Source organism: Pezoporus flaviventris, unplaced genomic scaffold, assembly GCF_033815535.1.
Source record: "Pezoporus flaviventris isolate CSIRO_AGI_PZ_B2104156 unplaced genomic scaffold, CSIRO_AGI_Pfla_v1 ptg000215l, whole genome shotgun sequence".
Classification (NCBI taxonomy): domain Eukaryota; kingdom Metazoa; phylum Chordata; class Aves; order Psittaciformes; family Psittacidae; genus Pezoporus; species Pezoporus flaviventris.
The window spans coordinates 575,693-599,352 of record NW_026892763.1 but is presented as its reverse complement, the minus strand read 5'-3'; the positions used below and the strand labels follow the sequence as shown (position 1 = coordinate 599,352).

At 56.4% G+C, this 23,660-nt stretch overlaps 1 protein-coding gene across 2 annotated transcripts in view; it reads left to right on the top strand.

The window, feature by feature from the left end:
- The first annotated feature begins 416 nt into the window (after positions 1-416).
- Positions 417-23,660, top strand: part of CHRDL2 (chordin like 2) — a 28,881-nt gene continuing 5,637 nt past the window's right edge. The window contains exons 1-9 of one of the 2 annotated variants that reach the window (XM_061442137.1): positions 417-675; positions 8,480-8,592; positions 9,225-9,318; positions 9,802-9,944; positions 13,929-14,022; positions 15,653-15,708; positions 16,843-17,011; positions 18,177-18,371; positions 21,485-21,667. In XM_061442137.1, coding sequence (XP_061298121.1) covers positions 594-675; positions 8,480-8,592; positions 9,225-9,318; positions 9,802-9,944; positions 13,929-14,022; positions 15,653-15,708; positions 16,843-17,011; positions 18,177-18,371; positions 21,485-21,667 — 1,129 coding nt within the window. In that variant the 5' untranslated portion in view covers positions 417-593. Of the gene's footprint in view, positions 676-8,479; positions 8,593-9,224; positions 9,381-9,801; positions 9,945-13,928; positions 14,023-15,652; positions 15,709-16,842; positions 17,012-18,176; positions 18,372-21,484; positions 21,668-23,660 lie in introns of both variants that reach the window. The other variant, XM_061442136.1, reaches the window with a different exon arrangement.

Below are 23,660 nucleotides of genomic sequence, written 5' to 3'. Positions count from 1 at the left end.
GGAGGACGGGGTTAAAGCTGCGGCTCCCGCACCGGCTCCGCGCCCGCCCTCCCCCCGCCTCCCGGCGGCGAGGAATTTCCTAAAACACCCAAAAAAAAGTGGGAAAATAATAATAATAATTAAAAAAACCCCAAACCCAACACCCCCCCACCCCCCTCGGGCCCCCACCCCCATCTCCGCCTTTAATACCAACAAACAAACTCCTCGGCTCTCCCTAAAGGAGGCGCCTTTGACCGGAGCGAGACGAGACCCGTCGGGCACCGGCATCGGCATCGCGGCACCCCCGGGACCCGGCACCTCGGCACCGGCATCTCTGTATCCCCGGGAACCGGCACCCCCCGGCACAGGCATCCCCGGCACCCCTGGGAACCGGCGTCTCTGCACCCCCGGCACCTCGGCACCGGCACCACCGGCACCAGGCACCCGACACCGGGGCAGAGACCGCGGCACCGCCGGGTACCGACAGCAGGAGCGAAGCCTCCCGGCACCGAGACCGAGCCATCACCGGGCACCGCACCGGGACCAGCACCGGGACATCGGGCAGAGGCACCCGCGGGCACCGGGACCGAAGCCGCCGGGCGCCGATCGCCGCGATGCTTCCCGGGGCAGGACCCCTCGCCTTCCTCCTCCGGTGCCTGCTGCTCCTCCTCGGCTCCGAGAGCCGCGCCCGGGCTCGTAAGTGTCCCCCCCCCCCCCCGCCGCTCCCCTCCACGGGTCCCTTTGTGCCTCAGTTTCCCCATCGCCGGGGTCCCCGGCACCATGAGGGTGGGACTACGCTTTGCGGGCATGGCCCCGGATACGGGGGTGCAGGTGCTGGTCCTCCATGTGCCAGCAAGCCAGGTCCCCCATCCTGCAGTGGTGGACACGCAGTGGTGTCCTCCACTACCTGCGCACACTGCTGGGTGCTGGTGAGGATGCTGGGGGCTGGAGGGGCTGGCAGGGATGTGCTGAAGGTCCGGGACCTTCCCGTGGGCTAGAAATGGTGCAGGGCAGGGAGCTGAGATGCAGCTCTTCCCCTGCACAGCTCCCGCTCAGCAAGGGCACATCTCCCCGCTGCGGGTGGACAGGCACATGGGCAATTTGGGGAAAGGATGCCTCCAGACCAAAGCTGGGGGCTTTTCTTCGTGTCCATCCCTTGTCCATCTCCATGTCCATCTCTTGCCCATCCCATGTTCTCACCTGCTTCTGCTCCCAGCTGGCAACTGGGATTTGGGATGGGAAAGGGATTTGTGCAGCGCTTCCTTGTTCAAGAAGCCTTGAAGGACTTGGCCAGGGCTGTTGAGGACTTGGGTAAGGCACTGGGACCCACTGGGCACCCCTACAACATCACAAAGCCACCTGAGCAAAGCAAAGCAGCACCCGCTGGGTCCCTCCGTGTATTCTCCTCTCTAATCCCAGCGGAGCCTGTCGGTGGCTGCATTAGGGTGATTGATGACCTGCCTGCTGCCAGCAGTGCCTTAGGCACTCGGCAAATAACCATCCTCCTGGAGCACTGACCCAGACTGTGAGCGCTGGATTTGCTTGTCCCGGCAGTGGAGCGTCCAGGGGGGAAAGGCAGGAGGATGGATGGGGCTGTGCAGAGCCCTTGGAGAGCAAAATCGGGGTGAGTTTGGCTACTTCCCCTTCCCTGGGCTCAGCCCGCAGCATCGTTCCTCGCACAAGGGATTTTGGGCTGACTCCGTGCCTCTGCCAGGGCTGTGTTACCCGTGGTACCCAGGTTAGGAGGAGGATGGAGACATCACCAGGAGGTTGAAGTAGGTGCTAGGTGAAGTCTTTGCTTTGCTGATGGAAGGAGAGTCCCTACATTGCACATAAACCGTGATGAATGGGGCAGTGGGGGGTTGTCTGCTTCGGGAGGAAGTGTTGGGGTCCTTTTGCATCCCTTGTGATGGTGATAAAGGGCTGGAGACTGCGGGACAGGGGCAGGGAAGTCCGGGATCTCCTCTCTGCATCACTTTGGCAGTGCTGAGGGTACATCCCATGGCGCTGGGGGCTCCAGGAGCCCCATGCCTGAAGGTAGAGGGGTCTGGGTGATGAGACCCTCATCCTCCTCCATCCACCTCTACCCTTCATTGCCTCGCGTTTATCTCTGCGCTGAGCACTCGGGGAGGATGAAGACAAGAACAAATTAGCTTCGAGCAGCCTCATCAGCCAAGAGACCTCCAGTGTCGCGGCTAAAAATAGGTGAGGAGCAGAAACACTCGGGCTCGAAGGCAAGTCAGAAAGGAGGAATTTGCCCACAGAAACAGGCTATTTTAGGGGATTTACACTGTGAGCCGAGAGGCTGTCAGGGGCACAGGTTACTGGGCTGGATGCGTTGCGGGTGAGCAACGCAGCAGCAACAGCTGAGTGCAGGGATGGTTTGGCTGGAGGCATTTAAAGCCAGCATCTCTGGAGAGCACGGGGCAGGGGTGTTCTCCAGGAGCTGGGGGAGTTACTGCTTCATTTCATTTCATTTCTAATGTGGCTCCTGCAGAAAAAGGGAGCTCATGGGGTCTGTTCTATGAGTTTGGACCCGGTGTGATGGGGGAGTGGGTGGTCCAAGAGGGGAAGGAGTGGGATGAAAAGCAAACCCTACCTGTGGACAGGGTAAGGGAGAGGTGATGCCTGCACATCCTACTTTAGACACCCAAGAATCCCCTTGGGAAGGAGCAGGGGGAGCAGAACCCCTGTCTGCTGCTCACAGAGGCCCTGAGGATGCTCTGGATGCAGGACTTGGTTCCTCCACCCTGGGGAGCTCAGGGATGCTCCATGAGGCTCAGTTGCATGTTTCCAGGCTCCCACAGTGCCAAGAAGGAATTCCCAGCCCAGGACTGAGCGAGGCGAGGGTGTGGGAAGTGATCTGGATGTGAGCAGAGCCATTGGGATGCCGCATGCCAAGGGCTGGGTGCGTTTTAAGCAGTCCCCTCTGAGCTGCGGTTGCACTTTAAGCCCTCCGTAAACACAGGGCTGTCACGGGAGTGCTGGGACTTTCTGTTCCAGACACTGCTTCTTACACCTTATTTATGGCTGCTTTTAAAACCTACAAACTGCCTTGCATAAAATAAAGCATAAAATGTTCATGCTTTATTTATGTCTATTCATTTATATTTATTAAGTTTATAATGATCAAGCATAAGATGTTTGGGTGCCATGGTTTAGTGGGAGGTGTCCGTGCCCACGGCAGGGGGTTGGAACTGGATGATCTTGAGGTCCTTTCCAACCCAAACCATTCCATGACTCTATAAACACAGCCCCTGTGCCTGGCGTGGGGCTGCCAGGCAGGTGTGGGACCCCCACAAAGGCTCCTGGGGCCGTGAGCATGGCTCAGATGGGTCCAACTTGGTGGCGAGCTGTGAGGGGACTGCCTGGGATGCAGAGACATAGAAAGGTTTGGGATGCAGGGACCTTAAAGCTCCTCCAGTTCCAACCCCTGCCACGGGCAGGGACCCCTTCCATAGAGCAGCTTGCTCCAAGCCCCTGTGTCCAACCTGGCCTTGAACACTGCCAGGGATGGGGCAGCCACAGCTTCTCTGGGCACCCTGTGCCAGCGCCTCAGCACCCTCACAGGGAAGAGCTTCTGCCTTATCTCCAACCTGAACTTCCCTGTTTCAGTTTGAACCCATCACCCCTTGTCCTATCACTGCAGTCCCTAATGAAGAGTCCCTCCCCAGCATCCTTGCAGCCCCCTTCACACACTGGAAGCTGCTCTGAGGTCTCCACGCAGCTTCTCTTCTCCAGGCTCAACAGCTCCAGTGTTCTCAGCCTGGCTCCATACAGGAGCTGCTCCAGCCCCTGCTCATCCTCGTGGCCTCCTCTGGACTCCCTCCAACAGCTCCATGTCCTTATGTTGAGGACCCCAGAACTGCACCCAGTGCTGCAAGTGGGGTCTCACCAGAGCAGAGCAGAGGGGCAGGATCACCTCCTTCAGAGACCCCCTGCACGTGGGATGAAACAGGGGCGAAACAGGGTGACACTTGTGGGGCATTCCGGTAGCATCCTTGTTGGAGGCACTTTGGTGCCTGGAGTGAAAGTCCCTGCCAGGGAGACTGCGGCATGGGGCTGGTGGAGGCTTGCTGCTGCAGGTGAGCAAACTGGGAGAGGTTTGTGCCTTCATGTTCTCTGCTTTGGGGTCTTGCAGGTGCATTAGTCCCTCTCTAGACACAGGTCAAGGCTTTACCTGCAGTAGGGCCTCACTTCTGTGGACTCTTGTGTGTCCTGTAGCACGTCTTGGGGGCTTGGAGCAAGCTGCTCTATGGAAGGGGTCCCTGCCCATGGCAGGGGTTGGAGCTGGAGGAGCTTTGAGGTCCCTTCAACCCAAACCATTCGGTGCTTCTATGATTCTATGACCCCATGATTCTATGATTCTTGTATTTGAGAAGTGGTCAGATGGGACCCGTTCCTGAAGGCATTTACAGTGGGAAACACCCCCCTTTCCACCTCTACTCCTGCTTCCAGGTCCCTTAGGGCCACCTCCAAGCACAGAGCAATCAGCAAGCTCAGATTGGGTCTCCATGGTGGCATGGACCATGCTGGGCCGTTGTCATCTCCTTACCTAGGGAAGGGAAACAAGGTGGTGGCTTCACCTGGCTCCTTTGGTCCTGCAGCTTTGCAAACCCGCTGCAGCTCCAGAGCCCTCTCTGGCAAAGCAGAAGTGAAACAAGGTGACTTTTGTGAGCCTGCCGCTGCTGAAGATGCGATAAATGAGGTGACTGAGGGGCACGGGAGCAATTGGCTGCCACAAATGGCTTTTGACTCCGAGCGGAGGGGGAAGATCTCCAAAGTTTGGCCTCGGAGAATGAAATTATTAATCCTGGCATGGGAAAAAATGATCTAAACTTTTAAACCTCCTCCATCCCTCCATCCATCCCTCCCTCCATCAGTCCATCCATCCATCCCTCCCTCCATCCCTCCATCCATCCCTCCATCCATCAGTCCATCCCTCCATCCATCCACCCCTCCATCCATCCCTCCATCCATCCCTCCATCCACCCATCCGTCCATCATCCATCCCTCCCTCCATCCATCCCTCCATCCATCCATCCGTCCATCATGCACCCATCCCTCCATCCATCCCTCCATCCATCCATCCCTCCATCCGTCCCTCCCTCCCTCCCTCCCTTCATCCATCAAACCATCCACCCCTGCATCCATTCATCCATCATCCATCCATCATGCATCCATCCATCCATCCATCCCTCCCTCCATCCCTTCTTCCCTTCATCCATCCCTCCCTTCCTCCATCCATCCATCCATCCATCCATCCATCCATCCATCCCTCCATCCCTCCCTCCATCCATCCAACCATCCATCCATCTATCCCTCCATCCATCCAACCATCCATCTATCTATCCCTCCCTCCCTCCCTCCCTCCCTCCCTCCCTCCCTCCCTCCCTCCCTCCCTCCCTCCATCAAACCATCCACCCCTGCATCCATTCATCCATCATCCATCCATCCTTCCATCCCTCCATCCCTCCATCCCTCCCTCCCTCCCTTCATTCATCCCTCCCTTCCTCCATCCATCCATCCATCCATCCATCCATCCATCCATCCATCCCTCCCTCCCTCCCTCCCTCCCTCCATCCATCCATCCATCCATCCATCCATCCATCCATCCATCCATCCATCCATCCCTCCCTCCCTCCCTCCCTCCATGCATCCCCAAACATGCTGCTGCCTCAGGCCCAAGCCCCATCACACAACTGAGACGTGGACAAGTGTCTGCTGCTGCTCATGTGACCAATCAGGCCCTCTGCACACATGAATCAAGCTGCTCTCGAGGGCTGGACCCAAACCAGGGCTCCACTTGGGATTAAATGCTTGGAGGAAGCAGCCAACTGGCATGGGAGCCTGCAAGCCGAGCGGGGCCGCCGCGCACAGAGGCAACTTCATCTCTTCCCCCGCAGCGTAATTCATGAGGATGCTGCAAGCAGGGAAGAATGAAGTCGTTTTCTCACCCTTTGGCTATGAGAAACGATGGTTTCTTCTTCTTTTTTTGTGGAGTTTTGTGGAGTTTTATGCCTTTTTCGTCTGGGTTTCTGCAGTTCCCAGCCCCATTGTCCCCGTTCCTGTGTGGTTTGCTGTAAGCACATGTCCTGCGTGGCTGGAAATATGGGTGTGCTGAGTTGTGAAGAGGCTTGGAGCAGGCTATGGGGACAATGTAAAGAGCTGACGGCCCTGCCTTGGCAGAGGGGATGGGCTAGGTGATATCCAGAGCTCACTTCCAACCCTGGTGATTCTGTGTTTCTATGTAGGCAAAAGGAAGGAAAATGCTTCTGCCTGTGCCTCTGGTGGCATCCACCCCAAAAGTAACTCAAATCTCCACCGCTGCAGATGCAACGTGGCCCCATAGCGCTGTGCTTGGGCTAGGTGGTGTGGGCAGTGGTGGCCACCTCCTCTGAAGGAATAACTTGGAGAATCAAGTGCTTGAAGCCATCAACTCAATGAGGAGCTCAGGGTTGCTGGCAGGCTCACAGGGATTGAGTTGGAATCATAGCAGCCTTCCAGTGTCTGAAGGGGGTCTATAGGGATGCTGGAGACGGACTCTTCATCAGGGACTGCAGTGATAGGACAAGGGGTGATGGGCTCAAACTGAAACAGGGGAAGTTTAGATTGGAGATAAGGAGGAAATTCTTCCCTGTGAGGGTGCTGAGGCACTGGAATGGGTTGCCCAGGGAGGTTGTGAATGCTCCATCCCTGGCAGTGTTCAAGGCCAGGTTGGACAGAGCCTTGGGTGCCATGGTTTAGTGCGAGGTGTCCCTGCCCATGGCAGGGGGGTTGGAACTGGATGATCTTAAGATCCTTTCCAACCCAAACCATTCTATGATTCTGTGATTCTATAATTCTATGAAAGGGACCCATAAAGAGCATCATAGACCCATAAGGCTGCCCTTCCCAGTGGTCACAGGGTCTGGCCATGGTAGAGCATTGCTTGGGTCTATCCTGAGTTGGGCTGGGTCAGCCTGGAGAAGAGAAGGCTCCTGAAGGGGAGACCTGAGAGCAGCTCCAGTGCCTAAAGGGGCTGCAGGAAAGCTGGAGAGGGGCTTGGGACAAGGGCCTGTAGGGCTAAGAATGATCTTGGAGCAAGCTGCTCCAGTGGAAGGTGTCCCTGCCCGAGGCAGGGGTTGGAGCTGGAGGAGCTTTAGGCTCCCTTCCAACCCAAACCACTTTGGCATCCTATGGTCAGGAGCTGAAGGGGATGTGTCTGCCCACTGCAGCGTTTTGGTATGGGTTTTGCCTCGGTGGCAGGAGAAACGCTTTGAGCAGGTGGCACCTCCAGCTTTGGCAAGGGACAGCACTGGCCAGGCTCTCTGAATCACTGCTGTGTCCCTGCTGCCAGCGCAGAGCATGGGATGGCCATAAACTGTAACACAACAAGGTTCACCTCAACAGCAGGAACAGCTCCTTTACGTTGAGAGGTATCCGAGCCCTGGCAGCGGAGTCTCCATCTCTGGAGACATTCAAACCCCACCATGGACACGGTCCTATTTAAGCCTTGCCTTGGCAGGGGGTTGATCTCCAGACGTCCCTTCCAGCCCTAATGGTCTTGTCGTAGTTTTAGCATCATTGGGGTGCTGAATGCCACTGGGCTCGTTTTGGGCACCTCTGAGGAGTCCTTCCAGCAGCACAGCAGGCTCAGCACCCACCAGCTTGCCTGTATTCACACGATGGGCTGCAGGAGCTGGGCCCCATGCCTTCAAAACCAGCCCTTTCCCCTCTCCCCACATCCCCAGGGCACCACAAGCTTTTAAAAGACCCATAAATGCTTCAGGGAGCGTAAATATCTCCACTACCTTGAGCAACGTCATCGCCCAAACTACCTCAAATCCCCCCGATGACATAACCCTTAAATCACCTCCAGCTTTTAGTGGGGCTTTGGGCACCGAAAGCACCAATAACACACATTCATGGAAGAACTTAAGCCCTGGAATGTTCCCCCTGGCTGCTTGGGGCTTGGGGAGACATCACAAGAGAGCAGGAGCTGGGCTGTGGTGGGAGTTATGGGGTCTGGGTTCCTGCACGTTCAGTTGGGGTCAGAGCTTGGGCCTGCAGGACCGGTGATGCTTTTTGATGTGAGTGTTAGGGATGGCTGAGTTGGGCTTCCTGTGGGGAGTATGGGCATGACCTGGGCATGGTTTTGTCCCACAGGTCCTGCTGTGGGCTGGCCTCATCCTGCCAAAGAGTTATAGAATGATAGAATAGTTTGGGCTGGAAGTGATCCCAAAGCTCATCCAGTCCAACCCCCTGCAATGAGCAGGGACATCTTCATCTCGATCAGGTTGCCCAGAACCACATCCAGCCTGGCCTCACGTATCTCCAGGGATGAGGCATCCATCACCTCTCTGGGCAACCTGTGCCAGTGTTTTACCACCCTCATTGTAAGGGATTATCACTCTGGTCCCTGGTGAAGAGTCCCCCTCAGCATCCTTGTAGCCCCCTTCAGACCCTGCCCCAGCTCTTCCCGTCCCATTCTCTCACAGAGCTTCTGGTTGTCTTTCAGGGCCGGACGTGTTCTGTGACTTCAATGGCAAGAAGTACAGCCCGGGGGAGAGCTGGCACCCCTACCTGGAGCCGCAGGGGCTGATGTACTGCATCCGCTGCAGCTGCTCCGAGGCAGGTCCCGCCGAGGTGCCCCGCGCCGTGGGGGGGATGCTGCTGCAATGGCCATTGGCTTGGCAGCTTTAAAGCAGATGAGGTTTAAAGCGGGTCTAATTTGACCAGAAAAGCCCTTTCCAGTCCCATATGGACATCGGATTCATCTCTTTCCTTTTGAAAATACCCCCTGTCGCCATAGGGTGGTGGGGTCACCTTATGAGGGAGCTATCTCAGTAGCGTTGGTGGGCTGCAGGCTCAGGGCTGCAGTGGGACCATGGGTGGTGTTTGATGAGACCATGAGCTGGTTGGGGTTAACCTGGGGATGGAGATCTCCATGGCTGGGTTGACCTGGGGATGGAGATCTCCATGGCTGGGTTGAACTGGGGATGGAGACCTCCTTGGCTGGGTTGACCTGGGGATGGAGATCTCCATGGCTGGGTTGACCTGGGGATGGAGATCTCCATGGCTGGGTTGACCTGGGGATGGAGATCTCCATGGCTGGGTTGACCTGGGGATGGAGACCTCCTTGGCTGGGTGAGCTACACCAGCACAATCAGTTGTGATAATGTGCCCACCATCCAACATCTCCGTCCTCTGGCAGGGGTGAACGTGGAGCTGAATGAACCTTCTCTGACTCTGTCTCTCCCCAGAATGCCAACATCAGGTGCTACCGGATCCAGTGCCCGGCTCTGCAATGTGCCAGCTCCGTCACGGACCCTCAGCAGTGCTGCCCGCGGTGCCTTGGTAGGTGGACATCCCATGGGGAGAGGGTGACAAGGTGGCCATGGTCCTGCAATCTCCGGGCAGCCTGTACCTGCACTTCTGCCTTATCTCCAGCCGAAATCTCCCCTGTTTCAGTCTGAACCCATCACCCCTTGTCCTATCACTGCAGTCCCTGATGAAGAGTCCCTCCCCAGCATCCTTGCAGCCCCCTTCACACACTGGAAGCTGCTCTGAGGTCTCCACACAGCTTCTCTTCTCCAGGCTCAACAGCCCCAATGTTCTCATCCTGTCAAACCCTTCCAGGTTTCACCTCTGTGCTGAGCTCAGCAGGCTCAGGGCAGCCCCGTTCTCCCGAAGCTTTATGACCATGCGATGCCCTGGCCACTTCTTCCTGGGGTGTCAACAGCTTCTCACCCTTTTGGCTTGGGTTGGTGGGGAAGCCGCTGAGCATCCGTGCGACGCCGGTGCCTGGCTCTCATCCTGTTGCTTCCTCATCTTTTGCAGAGCCACATTCCCCTTCTGGCCTGCGGGCACCCCTCAGGTCCTGCCAGTACAACGGGACAAGCTACCAGCAAGGGGAGATGTTCACCACCAGCGAGCTCTTCCCCAGCCGCCAGCCGAACCAGTGTGTGCAGTGCAGCTGCTCCGTAAGCGACCAGCGAGCCCAGGGGAGGCAGGGGAGGGGGCTCGGGCTCTGCTCCTGCACCCCGACAGCGTCCCACCAGGGCACAGACCTCATTGAGGACCACTGGGGGCATCCATGGTGGGATGGTTTGTCATCAGGATGGGGCTGTCAGTGCAGGAGGTTGAGCTTCCTCTGAAAGGGAGCTGGGTTCTCCCTGCCCGGTGACTAAGGACCACTACAGAGATGGGTGCTTCCCTCTCTTTGATCCCAAGCAGGGTCCATTAGGCCCTGAGGTTGGAGCACAAAGCACTCTCCTGCATCTCCTTCCCAAAGGGAACAGCATGAACAAGCTGCTCCAACAGTGGGTTATGCACTGGAGATCCCACAGGCCAGTTCTGGGGGTCCTTGGGGTGGGCAGGGGACAGCCCTATCCCCACTGAGCACAATGGGGTTCTTTGCCTGCTGTGAGGACCAGGGCTCTGGGGCTCTCCATGCAGCATCCAGCTATCCCACCTGCCCCACTGAGGCATCCTATGGCAGATGGACAGCAGAGAGGACACCCAGGAGCCTTTCCACGTGTGTTCTAGCTGCAGAACAGATGGAGTTTGTAGCTGGGAGAGCTCAGCATGCTTGGCAAGCAACAGCAACAGGAGGTACCAGCTCTTGGGCTTCGGAAGCTCCTGGGATGTGGAGCTGGTGAGATTGAGTGAGCTCCAGAAAGGATTTGGTGTCTCCAAACCACTGCTGGGTGCCTGGATCTCATGGTGGCACCAAACCACTGCTGGGTGCCTGGATCTCATGGTGGCACCAAACCACTGCTGGGTGCCTGGATCTCATGGTGGCACCAAACCACTGCTGGGTGCCTGGATCTCATGGTGGCACCAGCAGCCAGCTCCTGCCCTGCCTGGATGGAGCTCACCACCCCTTGATCTTCATTCTGTTTGCTTGATTTGAGGGGAGGCTGAAGCCAGAGCTGAGATGAGCTTGAGCACCAGGAGCTGGGCTCCCCTGGAACCCCCTGCAGCATCTTCATCCCCAGCCTCTGGGCCATTGATGTGCAGCGCCATGCCCTGGAGAAGGGCCATGCATGTGCTTTCCAGGCTGCCCACACAAAGCATCTACAGGAAGCATCTGCCTTTTACCCCCACCTGCAATGACTCTGCACGTCCTCGATGGTCCTGCTTGCCCTGCCTGAGGGCTCTGATAGTGGTTCAGGATGCTGAGTGCTCCTCAGCACACAGGGAGTGCCCATTGCCAGCAGTGGAGGGATGCTCCTTCTCCATGAGCCTCCAGCAATGCCGTGAGACCGGAGCTGGCTGCGCTCTGCCCTGAGCTCTTCCAGAGGCTGGGATCCTGTGAAAGCCCATCACCACCAAGTCCTGACAGGGCTGCCTTGGGAGCTGGCAGCAGCTCTGAGGAAGGTGTGTGGAGCGTGGAGCCCTGCCTGCCAGGAGCTGAGTGTCAGCAGATGAATGGAGCAGCTCCTCCTCCTGGAGAGGGAGCGAGGAAGGGGGACTGGAGGTGCCGATGCTGGGCTGGGATGCTGGGAGGAACTGCTCATGCTGGCTGCAAGCCTCTGCCATAACAGAGGGCTGCAGACATGGCTTTCACCACCCATCATACAGAGCCTTTGCATGGGAGCAGGCTCCACGGGTCTGCGCTTTGCTTCCAGCAAGTAATTGGCCTAAGCTTGGCCAGGAAAGAAAGAAGAGTGAGAAAGCCCAAATCGCCTCCTCCTCTCATGCCAAGAGCACGCACGCTGTGGTTGCCATCAGCTTGATAGCGAAGTATGCGTAAAGCTGGTCTGAGCCCTTGGTGATTGTGCACACCTTGGAGCTGGGGGGCGAAAGGAATAGCTGAGGTGTAGAAATCACACAGCTTCTGAGGCTGCATCCTCTCATAGGGAGCCCAGCTGGGTGCCAGCCCATCACCTAGGGACAAACACCAGGAGGGAGCACTTGAATCCAACTCTGTGTGCAGGCCTGGCCCTGCTTTCCCATCCCATCGCATCCCATCCCATCCCATCCCATCCCATCCCATCCCATCCCATCCCATCCCATTCCATCCCATCCCATCCATCCCATCGCATCCCATCGCATCCATCCCGTCCCATCCCATCCCATCCCATCCCATCCCATCCCATCCATCCCATCGCATATATCCCATCCCATCGCATCCATCCCGTCCCATCCCATCCCATCCCATCCCATCCCATCCATCCCATCGCATCCCATCCCATCCCATCGCATCCCATCCCATCCCATCCCATCCCATCCCATCCCATCCCATCCCATCGCATCCCATCCCATCCCATTGCATCCCATCCCATCCCATCCCATCCCATCCCATCCCATCCCATCCATCCCATCGCATCCCATCGCATCCCGTCCCGTCCCGTCCCATCCCATCCCATCCCATCCATCCCATCCCATCCCATTCCATCGCATACATCCCATCCCATCGCATCCCATTCCATCCCATCGCATTGCATCCATCCCATCCCATCGCATCCATCCCATCCCATCCCATCCCATCCCATCCCATCCCATCCCATCCCATCGCATCGCATCCATCCCATCCCATCCCATCCCATCCCATCCCATCCCATCCCATCCCATCCCATCGCATCCATCCCATCCCATCCCATCCCATCCCATCCCATCCCATCCACCGCTGTCCCCAGGAGCTCCGTGTCCTTGTCAGAGGCCCTGGCCCTCCCTCAGGCTCTGTTTATCCAGCAGGATAATGCCTTGGATACGAAGAGGAAAATCCAGGGATGGAGTGTTGCAGGGGCTGTGTCCGATGCGCTCAGCTGCTGGAACAGCTGCAGGAACAGCTGGTCTAAACCTCCCTGAGACCTCCCAGAGACCAGATCCGCTGGGAGAAATCCTGCTTTTTATCACACTTGCTCTTTGCCGCCGGGAGCAGGTCTTTGCCATGAGCCTCTGCTCAGGAGGAGAAGGAAGGAAGAGGCTGCGTGGCCAAACCCTGCTCCCTGCAGGTCTGCATCCCATGGAGGGCCCTGAAGCAGAAGCCTGGTTTGGGTCGCTCCATCCTCCACCACATCCTCTCGTTGACCAAACCTTCTTCCTCCTCTTCACATCCCTTTCACAGCGGTTTGGCTTCCTGGTGGGAGAAGAAGCTGCTGTGGCTTGGTTTGCTATGGGTATCATTGGTTAACCTCTTGGCTTTGGTTGGCTGAGAGCTTGTGGACACCTGGTTCATGGAGGAGAGGCCCTTGCTGTTGAGGTCCGGGTGCTGCTGTGCTGCTGAACATCCTTTTTTACCCTCCTGCAAAGCAGCCAAACCTCATCCCTGCGGCAAACAAGTGCAAGTCCACTGACTGAGGAGGGATTGGGATGCAACAGGGTCAAGATCGGCCTTGACCTGTGGTCTTCAGCTTGAATCACTACAGGAATGATGTTTCCTGAGCTAACCAGCACGCCAGTGGAAGGTTACATCTGCACCTCCGTCCATAGCTCTTGATCCAGTGTCTTTGTGAGCTTGGCTCTGGTGCTACTGGATAACCCAAGAGGGAGGGCAGAGCAGAGCTGTGGAGCTGGGTCTGGCTTCAGCATCATCACTCTTCCCCTTTCCACTTGCCTCTTCCAGGTCCTTGTCCTGGGAGATGCCAGAGGAAAGGCTCTTTGAGCTGGTGGCTGCTGTGCAGCCTTTCCAAGTGTGTGGTGGCCATTTCAATGTGGCAGCACTGATGATGCTTGAGAGGAAGGCGCTGCCTCCTTCTCCTTGGGGAATACCCCCCCATTCTTGCTCTTGGCCATGAGCATGCCAGGAGAGGACACCACAGACCATGTTCCACCCCACAGGACGGAGCTTGCACGCACAGATCTTCATCCCTCATCAGCTGATAGACTGGTGGTAGTTGAGGATGGATTCCTGGCTGGCTTTTGATTTAGGATCGATCTGACACCCCGCACACAGGACATAGAGCCCTGTCCATCTCTTCATGATGCTGATGATGCTTTTGTTGCTCCTGCTCTCCTAGGAAGGCCAGATCTACTGTGGCTTGGTGACCTGCCCGGAGCTCCTGTGTTCCTCTCCCCTCACCGTGCCGGATTCCTGCTGCCAGGTCTGCAAAGGTAATGAAGGGCCCAGGAGCTGCTCTTATGTGAGGGTGGGGAGACCCCAGAGGGTTGCCACCGGCTGGCAGGAGCCCCCTGAAGCCACTGTGGCACGATTTGGGAAGCCTGTGCTGTAAATCAGAGCTGTTCCTCTGTCTTGGCTGCATCATAAAACTAAAGATGAGGGCTTCCCCTCCGCATCTACTCGCGTCCTGCCTCCCTGCAGCCCATACACTGCGGAGTGAGGAGGGCATCAGGCTCCACGTCTCCAGGTGAGACAGACTCAGGAGGAAAAGAGCAGGTTCCCTCCTTGCTGACAACGAGCTCACAGCACAAAAGGACTCTTTGCCACGAAGCTGGAAGGCCGTGGTGGTCTCCTGGCCCCGGACGTAGAATGAGCTCCTTCCAAACCCTCCTCCTGTGCAGTCTGTGTTCCTCCCGCTTGGGTTTTGGTGCAGCTGGGACCTGTCCTTGACTTGGTGGCAAATGTCTTCGGATTTCTTTTCTTTTGAATCAGAGACCTCAGAGCAGCTCCCAGTGTCTGAAGGGGGCTGCAAGGATGCTGGGGAGGGACTCTTCATTAGGGACTGCAGTGATAGGACAAGGGGTGATGGGGTCAAACTGAAACAGGGGAAGTTCAGGTTGGAGATAAGGCAGAAGCTCTTCCCTGTGAGGGTGCTGAGGCACTGGCACAGGGTGCCCAGAGAAGCTGTGGCTGCCCCATCCCTGGCAGTGTTCAAGGCCAGGTTGGACACAGGGGCTTGCAGCAAGCTGCTCCAGTGGAAGGGGTCCCTGGCCGTGGCAGGGGATGGAGCTGGAGGAGCTTTAAGGTCCTTTCCAACCCAAACCATTCCATGATTCACAGTTTTTCTTTCACTTCTCCCTTCCCTCCTGCCACCATAAGCACCTCCTTCATTTGCTCTCCAAAGCTACAAGCTGTTAAAGATGATGCAGAGAGAGGTCCAAGTTTTGGGGTAGATTTTGGCTGTTATCAGTTTGGTTTGATGATTTTGAGTATTCTGGGGGGAGTGGGGTGGGTTTTATGTTTGGTTTTATTCTCTTCATTTGGGGATGCATCCAAAGCTGTGCAGCAGGCCTTGGTTATATGTTAATATAAACGTTAAGTATCCCAGATAAGGAATAAGTTGGAGCTTAAATCCTCAAGAGGGTTTCTGTTTCTGATAAGGACAGCTCTGCTTTCAGGAGGGGAGAGACCCTCTACATAAGTACTGAGAGCCAAAGGCCTTGAATTCCAGCCCCACTGGACCCTGCTTCCTCCTGTGAGCAGGGGAAAGCTGTGCATCACCCCTGCGCTTTCCTCCTCTGTGCCCTGACAGTGAGTCAGATTTAAGGTCCCTTCCAGCCCAAACCAGTCTGGGATTCTCTGATTCTATCTCCATCACCTCACACGTTAACTCTGCGGTGTTTTCATGCCACCTCCCTTCAGCAGCCACAAGGCCACGTCCTTCTCGGAGCTGAGCTGTTGTTAACAGCGGGGAGAAAAGGGTGTTTGGGGTATGGCACCCGTCTGATGGGAATTAAAGCTCCTCTGCACTCACAGCACCGTGAAGGGAGCTGCTTGCAGTCAAGGAGAGCAGATCCTCACCCGGCCCCGCAGCGTTTCACAGGACCCTGTTTTCCCTTGCAGATGGCTCACAGGAGAAGTCCACGGAAGAGGAGCCCCTGCAGTTAAACAGAGGTGTTGTACGTGACGTTTGACTCTTAAACCTCAGCCCAGCCCCATTGCACAGCTCAAAGGAAGCCGTTTGTCCCTGAGCCCTAGGTAGAATCAGAAGCCCCTGGTTTACAGATGAATCCTGTGTGGGAATGGGCTCTGAGGGCTCTCAGCACAGGCTGAGACCTCAGACCACCGAGGAAAGACTCTTGTCTTCTTCCTCTGAAGCACCTCCAGTGTCTTTGGAAAGGCAAAAGACTTAGAACTGGAAACCTTGGGCACTTCCCGTTGTTGGGAAGTTGAGGTTAAAGCAGCTGAGGAGCACGGACAGAGGAGACCCAGAGGTAACCCACAGCCAGACGTGACCCTTACCCACAGTCAGATGGCCCAAAGCTCTCTTTGGGTGCTTTTTGCATCAGGAGATGGTGTCTCCTCTCCAGCCTGCCCTCAAGGGTCTCCAGTCTCCAGTCACAGAGCAGCCAGTGCCTGTTTGTAGCAGCAGCTCCAGCAAGGAAGAAGTGACTCCTTGGCTCCAGGGGTTGATTCCTGGTGACGTTTCAGAGCTGGGCAGCCCATGGCAGTCCTGTGGGATTAAGTCACAGCTCCTGACCCTGCCCTTTTCCATGCTGCCGGGGGCAACGCCAGCATCCCACCTCCATCACCTCCAAACCCTCCAAACCAGGCACAAGGGAACCCGTTGTGCCACGTGTCGCGTCCCAGCAGCTTGCTCTTGGGAGCCTGGGATGCTCCTTGGGATGCCAGTCCTGCTGGCTCCACACCAAGCCTCCTGGTGCTGCCAGGTGGGAGGGCAGGATGTGGCCCATCCTTACCTCTCTGATCCTGTTTGGATAGCATTGATCCCAGTCCTCAGTTTCCCAGCAAGCATCTAGGCAAGACCTAGCCTATGTTAGTGATGTAGGACCTCACTTGCTTCTCTGAGGGCATTGGGTTGCTGCCCCAATGAGGCTGACCCACATGCAACATAGGGAGGACACCAATGTGGGGCACTGCTCAAGTGGTTACAGCGACCTGGGTCATTGCTCATCCCTGTCTCTGGGCCTTCCTTTCCCAATGGAAGGTGTGTAGGACACTGCATGGCTTTGGAGTGAGAACAACCCAACTGCCCGGGTCTGAGTCCCCTTCTTTCCTCTCTCTGGTCACAGAGGCACTCACAAGACCAGTGCCTGGGGGAGGCCATGGGCAGGAAGCCTCCCGGAGCCACTGTGGCCGCTGCCCTCAGCTCTTCCCTGGAGTTCGTGCCCAGGAGCTTCAAACCCAAGGGAGGAGGTGGCACCACCGTGAAGATCGTCTTGAAAGAGAAGCACAAGAAAGGTGAGGGGTGGAGGGGGTGGGCTGTGTGTGCGTGGAGGAAGGGGGCTTCTCCAGGACATGGAATGCTCCAAGGAATCTGGCTCAGGAGCAGGTTTCCACCACCAAGTCCTTCCTATTCCTCTACAGCCATTCTCACCCAGCTATCTCAGCCCTGGTGGCCCATACAGTCTTGATGGCATGTTCAAGGACAGGTTGGATGGAGTCTTGGGTGCCATGGGTTAGTGTGAGGTGTCCCTGCCTATGGCAGGGGGTTGGAACTGGATGATCTTAAGGTCCTTTCTAACCCAAACCCTTCCATGAGTCTATGATACTAATCTACTGCTTCCCAAAAGGCGTTGGGAGAAGGTTGGTCCTTGGGGTGTTTTGGAGATCTGGGACCTGGGAAGGGAGATGCTCAACTGGAAGATTCCACATGGTCCTTCCAGGGCAGTGCCGCAGAGGGACAGGATGATGCTCCTTGCACCTACCACGTGCTGGGTCTATCCCAGCGCTGTGGTCTTCCTCCTGGAGGAGGGAAAGAGAGATGAGGAGGTAACCCTCATGGAGATAAAGGCGATGAGGAGGTAACCCTATGGATGCAGAGGGGAGAAGACAGGTCATTCCTCCTGCTGGGGCTCTCCCACCCCTGTGTCTCCAAAGGGCTCTTCCCAGACCTTGGAGATGAAGCCCTGGAGGAAGCTGTGGGACCTCCAAACGTGTTCGTGGAGGAGTCAGCAGGTGGCACTCTTCACTGTGCTTCATGCCTGGGCCTGCCTCCGAGGGACCCTGGGCTTCAGAGCCCTGGAGGATGCCGAGGTCCTGCCCACGCTCACCCCACCGGGGAGGTTGTCCCCAGCAGCACCCATCTCCTGCAGCTTGGGTCCCCTGCCCCGTAGAGTCAATTGGGTTGGAAAAGCCCTTTAAGCTCATCCAGTCCAACCCTTCCCAGCACTGCCAAGGCCACCACTGAGGCACTGAGGTCTCGTCTACGCCTTCCATGGCACCTCCTTAGCGGGGTGGCTGCCGTATCCCCTTGTCTGCTGCTGGATGTGCTGCCAGAGCACCGTGCTCCTCAAGAGAGCAGGGCCACCCGTTTCCGAGGTGTGAAATGAGTTGGGCTCCACCAAGCATTGACTTTGCAAAGAGGAGGGGGATTCATTTCCCCTCTTTTCTTTCTCTCCTCCAGCCTGTGTGTACAACGGGAAGACCTATTCCCATGGGGAAGTGTGGCATCCCGTCTTCCGGCTCTACGGCCTCCTGCCCTGCATCCTTTGCACTTGCAGGGATGGTGTCCAGGACTGCCAGAAGATCACCTGCCCCAAGGAGTATCCGTGTGAGCATCCAGAGAAAGTAGATGGGAAATGCTGTAAAATATGTCCAGGTAGGTGAGATCCCACCTTCTCCTGCAGGTACCTTCCAGGTCCTTCCTTTAGCCTTGGTTTGAAGCCCCAGGCAGATGTGTTCACATCACTGGTCACTTGAATCGACATCAGCTCAGCAGGGCAAGCACCAGTGTAAGGGTTGGTCTGCCTTGAAGGGCAGCAGGACTGGCCCAAGGTGAGGAAGGCGCATCGATCCCATAAGGTTGTATCTGTTGGGTGGCTGTAGCCTGGAGAAAGATGCTCAAGGAGGGACGTGATAAGAGTCTTCAGATGGAGAGAAGATGTTTTCTGGGGAGAAGGTCTGTTCTCCAGAGCTTCAACTGGGACAAGAAGTCATAGGGTTAAATTGTGGCACCTGAAACGTAGGTTTGAAGTTAGGAGGATGCTTCCCAACTGTGGTGTTACCTGTGGCACTCATGGCTTGATTGAACTGGAATTGAATTCCCCAGTCCTGGAAGGGGAAGGTTTGGCACACAACGGTTGGGGTGCTCCAGGTAGAACTGGGCTGATGCTGGGGCTGGGACACGGTGGAGAGGACCTCTTTATTTCTCATATTCAATGGGGTTTGGGTCTCTTGGCTGCTTCTTGGTCGTTGGAAAGCTGTTCACCTTGAACCACACACCTGGCAAAGATGGGGCAGAGCATCCCTGTCATTCAGCAGTAGATGTTTAGCTGAGCGACCACCCAGTGCTTCCCTGGAGACACTGGAGGTACCTGAGCACCTCTGAGCATCCCTGTGGATGCAGCGCTTCCTGGCTGATCTCTGATGTGCATCCTCAAGGCGGTTTCCTGGGGGGGTCTCAGCAGGGAGAGCCAGCAAAGGGCATCGGCACACTTCACAGTGCGGGATGAGAAGTGGGAGTTTCCAGCCTCTGAGCAGGGATGCTCTGAGCCAGCAAAGGGCATCGGCACACTTCACAGTGCGGGATGAGAAGTGGGATTTTGAAGCCTCTGAGCAGGGATGCTCTGAGCCAGCAAAGGGCATCGGCACACTTCACAGTGCGGGATGAGAAGTGGGATTTTGAAGCCTCTGAGCAGGGATGCTCTGAGCCAGCAAAGGGCATCGGCACACTTCACAGTGCGGGATGAGAAGTGGGAGTTTCCAGCCTCTGAGCAGGGATGCTCTGAGCGAGCGAAGGGCAGAAGCTCAGCTTGTTTTAATAAGGTTCCTGATGTGTTTATGAGCAGGATTTATGACGTGGTGCCTGGTGGGAACGGGATGTGATGACTGAGCAGAGCCCTTCCAGTCTCGCATTCCCATTATAGTGGCTCTTTCTGCTTTCAAGTCTACAACTTTCTCTGCTGGGATCTCTCGTCTGCTCGGTCTTCATTTATTTCCAGTTAAACACTCTGACCCAGCCAAAACGGCTTTCTCCTTGCTTTCCAGTACTCCCAGATTGCAATCTCACACACACACACGTGGCTCAGCCGAGTCTCAGTCTCGTCCTTTGCTTTGCTGCATGGAGGTTTCACCCATCTTCCTTTTCCAGGCAGCTCCCAGGACTTTGCTCCTCTTCCTCCTTTGTTCCCAGCAGCCTGGGGACAAACAGAGTGATTCCTGTTAACAAAAGGGATCCTGACCGCAGGGGAACCCGGTGCTGTGATGCATGGGTTGGATGGGGAGACCGTTGTGTCCCTGCTTCTCCTCCGCAGCACTGTTGGCCATAAGAGTGATGCTCCAAGGTTGTTAAATACCTGTTGTACCTGCAAGGATGTGTAGTTCCTTCTCTGTCGTAAAGGTGGGGATTCCTCAGTGGGTGCAAAGAGCAGCCAGGGAGTGAGTGAAGTTCACTGGTCCGGGATGGAGGTTTCCCTGCATCCGGACCCCGCGGTGGCAGGGATGAGGGTGGTGGGTCGCGGCCGTCCCCCATCACATCACACTGAGCCTGCAGAGCTGAATGCTTGTCCTCCCATTTGACAAAGCCCTGCTTTGCATCCCTTTAAAGCGGGATTTCCATCCCCTCTCTGAGCAGAGCAGCTCAGGACCACGCCAGCAAGCACAGAATGAGGCCTAGAATAACTGTCCTACTAAAATAAACCCCAGGCATCTATTCATAGCCAAACTTTCTTTCGAGTAGTGTAAAACAGCTCCGGCATCCAAAAGGACGGGGAGAACAAGGCTAAATTCAGCAGAGCTGAGCTTCTCTGCGTTCCAAAGACCACAACCAAAGGCAATAAATCTCCTTCCAAACCCACGGGGGATTCTTAATTACTCCAGATCCATTAAAAGCATGAAACAATCAGCAGCTCTGCTTTAGCAAGGATGCTGGAAGTCACGTAGGGGCCTGCCGGTGCCCCCGCTGAGGGTCTCCCCACTGTTGTACCCCATGTGGGGCGAGGCTTTGGGCTGGGGCTGAGCCGGGCGCGATGCCCAGGCCCGGTGCTGGCTCCCGTGTTGCGGGTTCATCCCTGCGTGTTGCTGGCATTGATCCTGTGGGATGGCAACAGGAGAGAGATGGGAAGCAGGGAATTCAGCCTGGGCTTTGCAGTGGTGATGGTGATGCCCCAAGGTCCTTGCAGTGGGTATATGGGGGATGCAGGTGGGGAAAATCCCCCTTCCCCATCCCTGTTGGCACAAAGGATACCGAAATCATGGGGAATGGGGATGAGCAGATTCAGAGATCCTTTAGCAACATCTCCCTTTGCTGTAGATTGTGGTGTTGGGAGCCAAGGTCCATTTGGGGATGTGGTTATCCCACATGGCATCAAACCCAGTGAGATGCCTTTCTCTTGATGCCAATAGGGAGGCCAACGAGATGCAGGGGCTTTGCAGTGGTGATGGCACCACACCAAGGTCCCTGCAGTGGGTATGGGGCATCCAGGTGGAGAAAATCCCCCTCCTCCATCCCTGCTGGCAAAGAGGAAGCCAAAATCAAAGGGAATGGAAAACCTGGGGCTAAGCAGATCCACAGACCCTTTATCAACATCTCCCTTTGCTGCAGATCGCAGTGTTGGGGATGAGAGCCCTGGAGCCAAGGTCCATTCGGAGACACAGTGTCCCACGCAGCATCAAACCCAACGCGATGCCTTTGCCTTGCCCCGGGTGCTGAGCTGGCTTCCTCCAAGCTCCTTCCTGCCCCGTTCAATGAGCTCTGTCCTTGTTCTTGCCCAGAAACCAAGGTCAAACCCACTGCTGAAGCAGCCACCACGCGCTGCGCCAAGAACCCCAACCGCGTCCTGGTGTACGTGTTTGTGCCACCGAGCTCCGGGTCCTCCAAGGAGATCCTCAGGACGATGGCAGTGGAGAAGGAGCCTGCAGAAGAGGTGGAAATCTACAACTGGAAGCTGATTAAAGGTGGGTCATGTCCCGCCAGCAGCCAGCAATGGAGGAGGTGTGTGGAAACGTGCTGCTTTCCAAGCTTTGTTCGTGCTCTCAGGCGTTCCTAGTGGTGCTCCAGACCTCATGTGGTGAGTGCAAAGCTGCTGACAGCAGGCTGGCTCCTCCAGCTCCATCCTTCTGCACTCTTTTGCCATCAGTTGCATGGAGATCAGGGGCTGGAAACCACTCCTGGCCCCACTGTGTGCCATCATGAGCTGTAACACCATCCGGAGGTACAGCACATGGGCAAACAAGGGCCATGGGTTCTCCTCCAAACCTGCCCTGGCTTTCATGCCAAATGCACATGGAAAGCAAAACAAAACGATGTTCTGGTCACTCGTTTCTTGTTCGTTGCTGGAGCAAAGCTCGCAGAGATGCTGCAGAGGTGCCCACAGAGGGGCTGAATTGGCCCCAGCTCACTTTTTGGATGGGTGGATTTGGATGCTGCTGTTGGGGTGTCCTCCAGACAGCAAATACACCGCCAGTGACACCAATCTCTTGCTCTCTCCTCACACCTTTAGCTTCACAACACTCTTACCAGCAGAGGAGCCTACCTCTGCTTGGGCCACTTGGTAGATACCTGTGATGTGTTTCTATTGGGCATGGGAATGCATTGCAGTGCTCCAAGCCCAAGTCTCCATTGGACATACTCTACCCCTTGCAAAAAGCTGTGCCTTGAGCCCTTGAGGTTGGCCAGACCCTACTTATGGATACAGTGAACCTTGATCCACGTCTTCTGGATGAGTGTAGGCAAACAGTGGTCTCTTGGGCATGTTCCTTCCATCCCTCCCGTAGGAGCCCTCCGCTGGCTGCCTCTTCAAGCTGCCAATGGGGAGAACACGTGGAGAGGAGTCAGAGATGGAGCCCTGGCTGCCACCCCGTCTCCACGCTCCCCCTGCCATCCTCCATCCTCCCCAGTGCCCCTCTCCCCATCCTCCCCCCTTTACCCCGGCACAATGGCACCTTGTGGCTGGAGGACACTGTGAGCCTGCACTGTCTGGGCCCCACCGCTTCCTCCCCTCGCTCCTTGGCAGAGGTTGCCACCCAAAACCTTCTCGCCACCTTCCGAGGCCAAGAGCTTCGTGTCTGCACGGAGCTCCTGAGCCCTGCCAGCCAAGGAGGACAGGGGAGGCCCTTGTCCCCGAGGCCAACACAGCTCTTTTGCTTGGCAGAGCAAAGTGTTACTATTGGGAAAGAGCATGAGCTCAGGCACATATGGATTCCACCTCGCCATGGTCCATCACTCCACCAACAGAGCAGCGTGTGTGGAGAAAGGAGCCCGCAAGTCACGCCTGGAGCCTGTCCCTCTGCCTTTGTATGGGCTTATGGGACCTACGTGGCCTCTTCTGTTCCTCTGTTTCCTCTTCGGGGCTGGAGTTGAGAGGAGAAACCGGCGCCAGCACCAGGATGAAACCATACCCGGTTTGGTGATGGGGCATGACCAGCCCCAGTGAGCTGCAATGGGGCTTCCCCATGGTCTTAGGGGTCTGGACACCTCAGTGACTTTGGAAAGAGACTTTCTGATGGTTTAAGGGAGGAATTCTCATGGGGAGAGAAGACAACAAGGAGCAGGGAGGATCAGAGAGGGACCAGCATGGTTTGGAGTCTCTGTTGTTGACTCCTGCCCCGCTGGAGGCCTGGATTGCACTGCAGGTGCAGCATCCCTATGGATCTCTTTCCCACATTTCCCCTGCCAGGCTGCTGATTAGACATCCACCAAACCATTCCTTTCTATCCTGAAAACCTGCACCTCGGGGACCGTCAGCAAGGCCCAGTGTTTCACCACACTGGTACATCCCCATAGCACAGACCTGCCAGCCGCATGCTCCTCCATCATTTGCTTGATGAGATCATAGAACCACGGAATGGTTTGGGTTGGAAAGGACCTTAAGATCATCCAGTTCCAACCCCCTGCCATGGGCAGGGACACCTCACACTAAACCATGGCACCCAAGGCTCTGTCCAACGT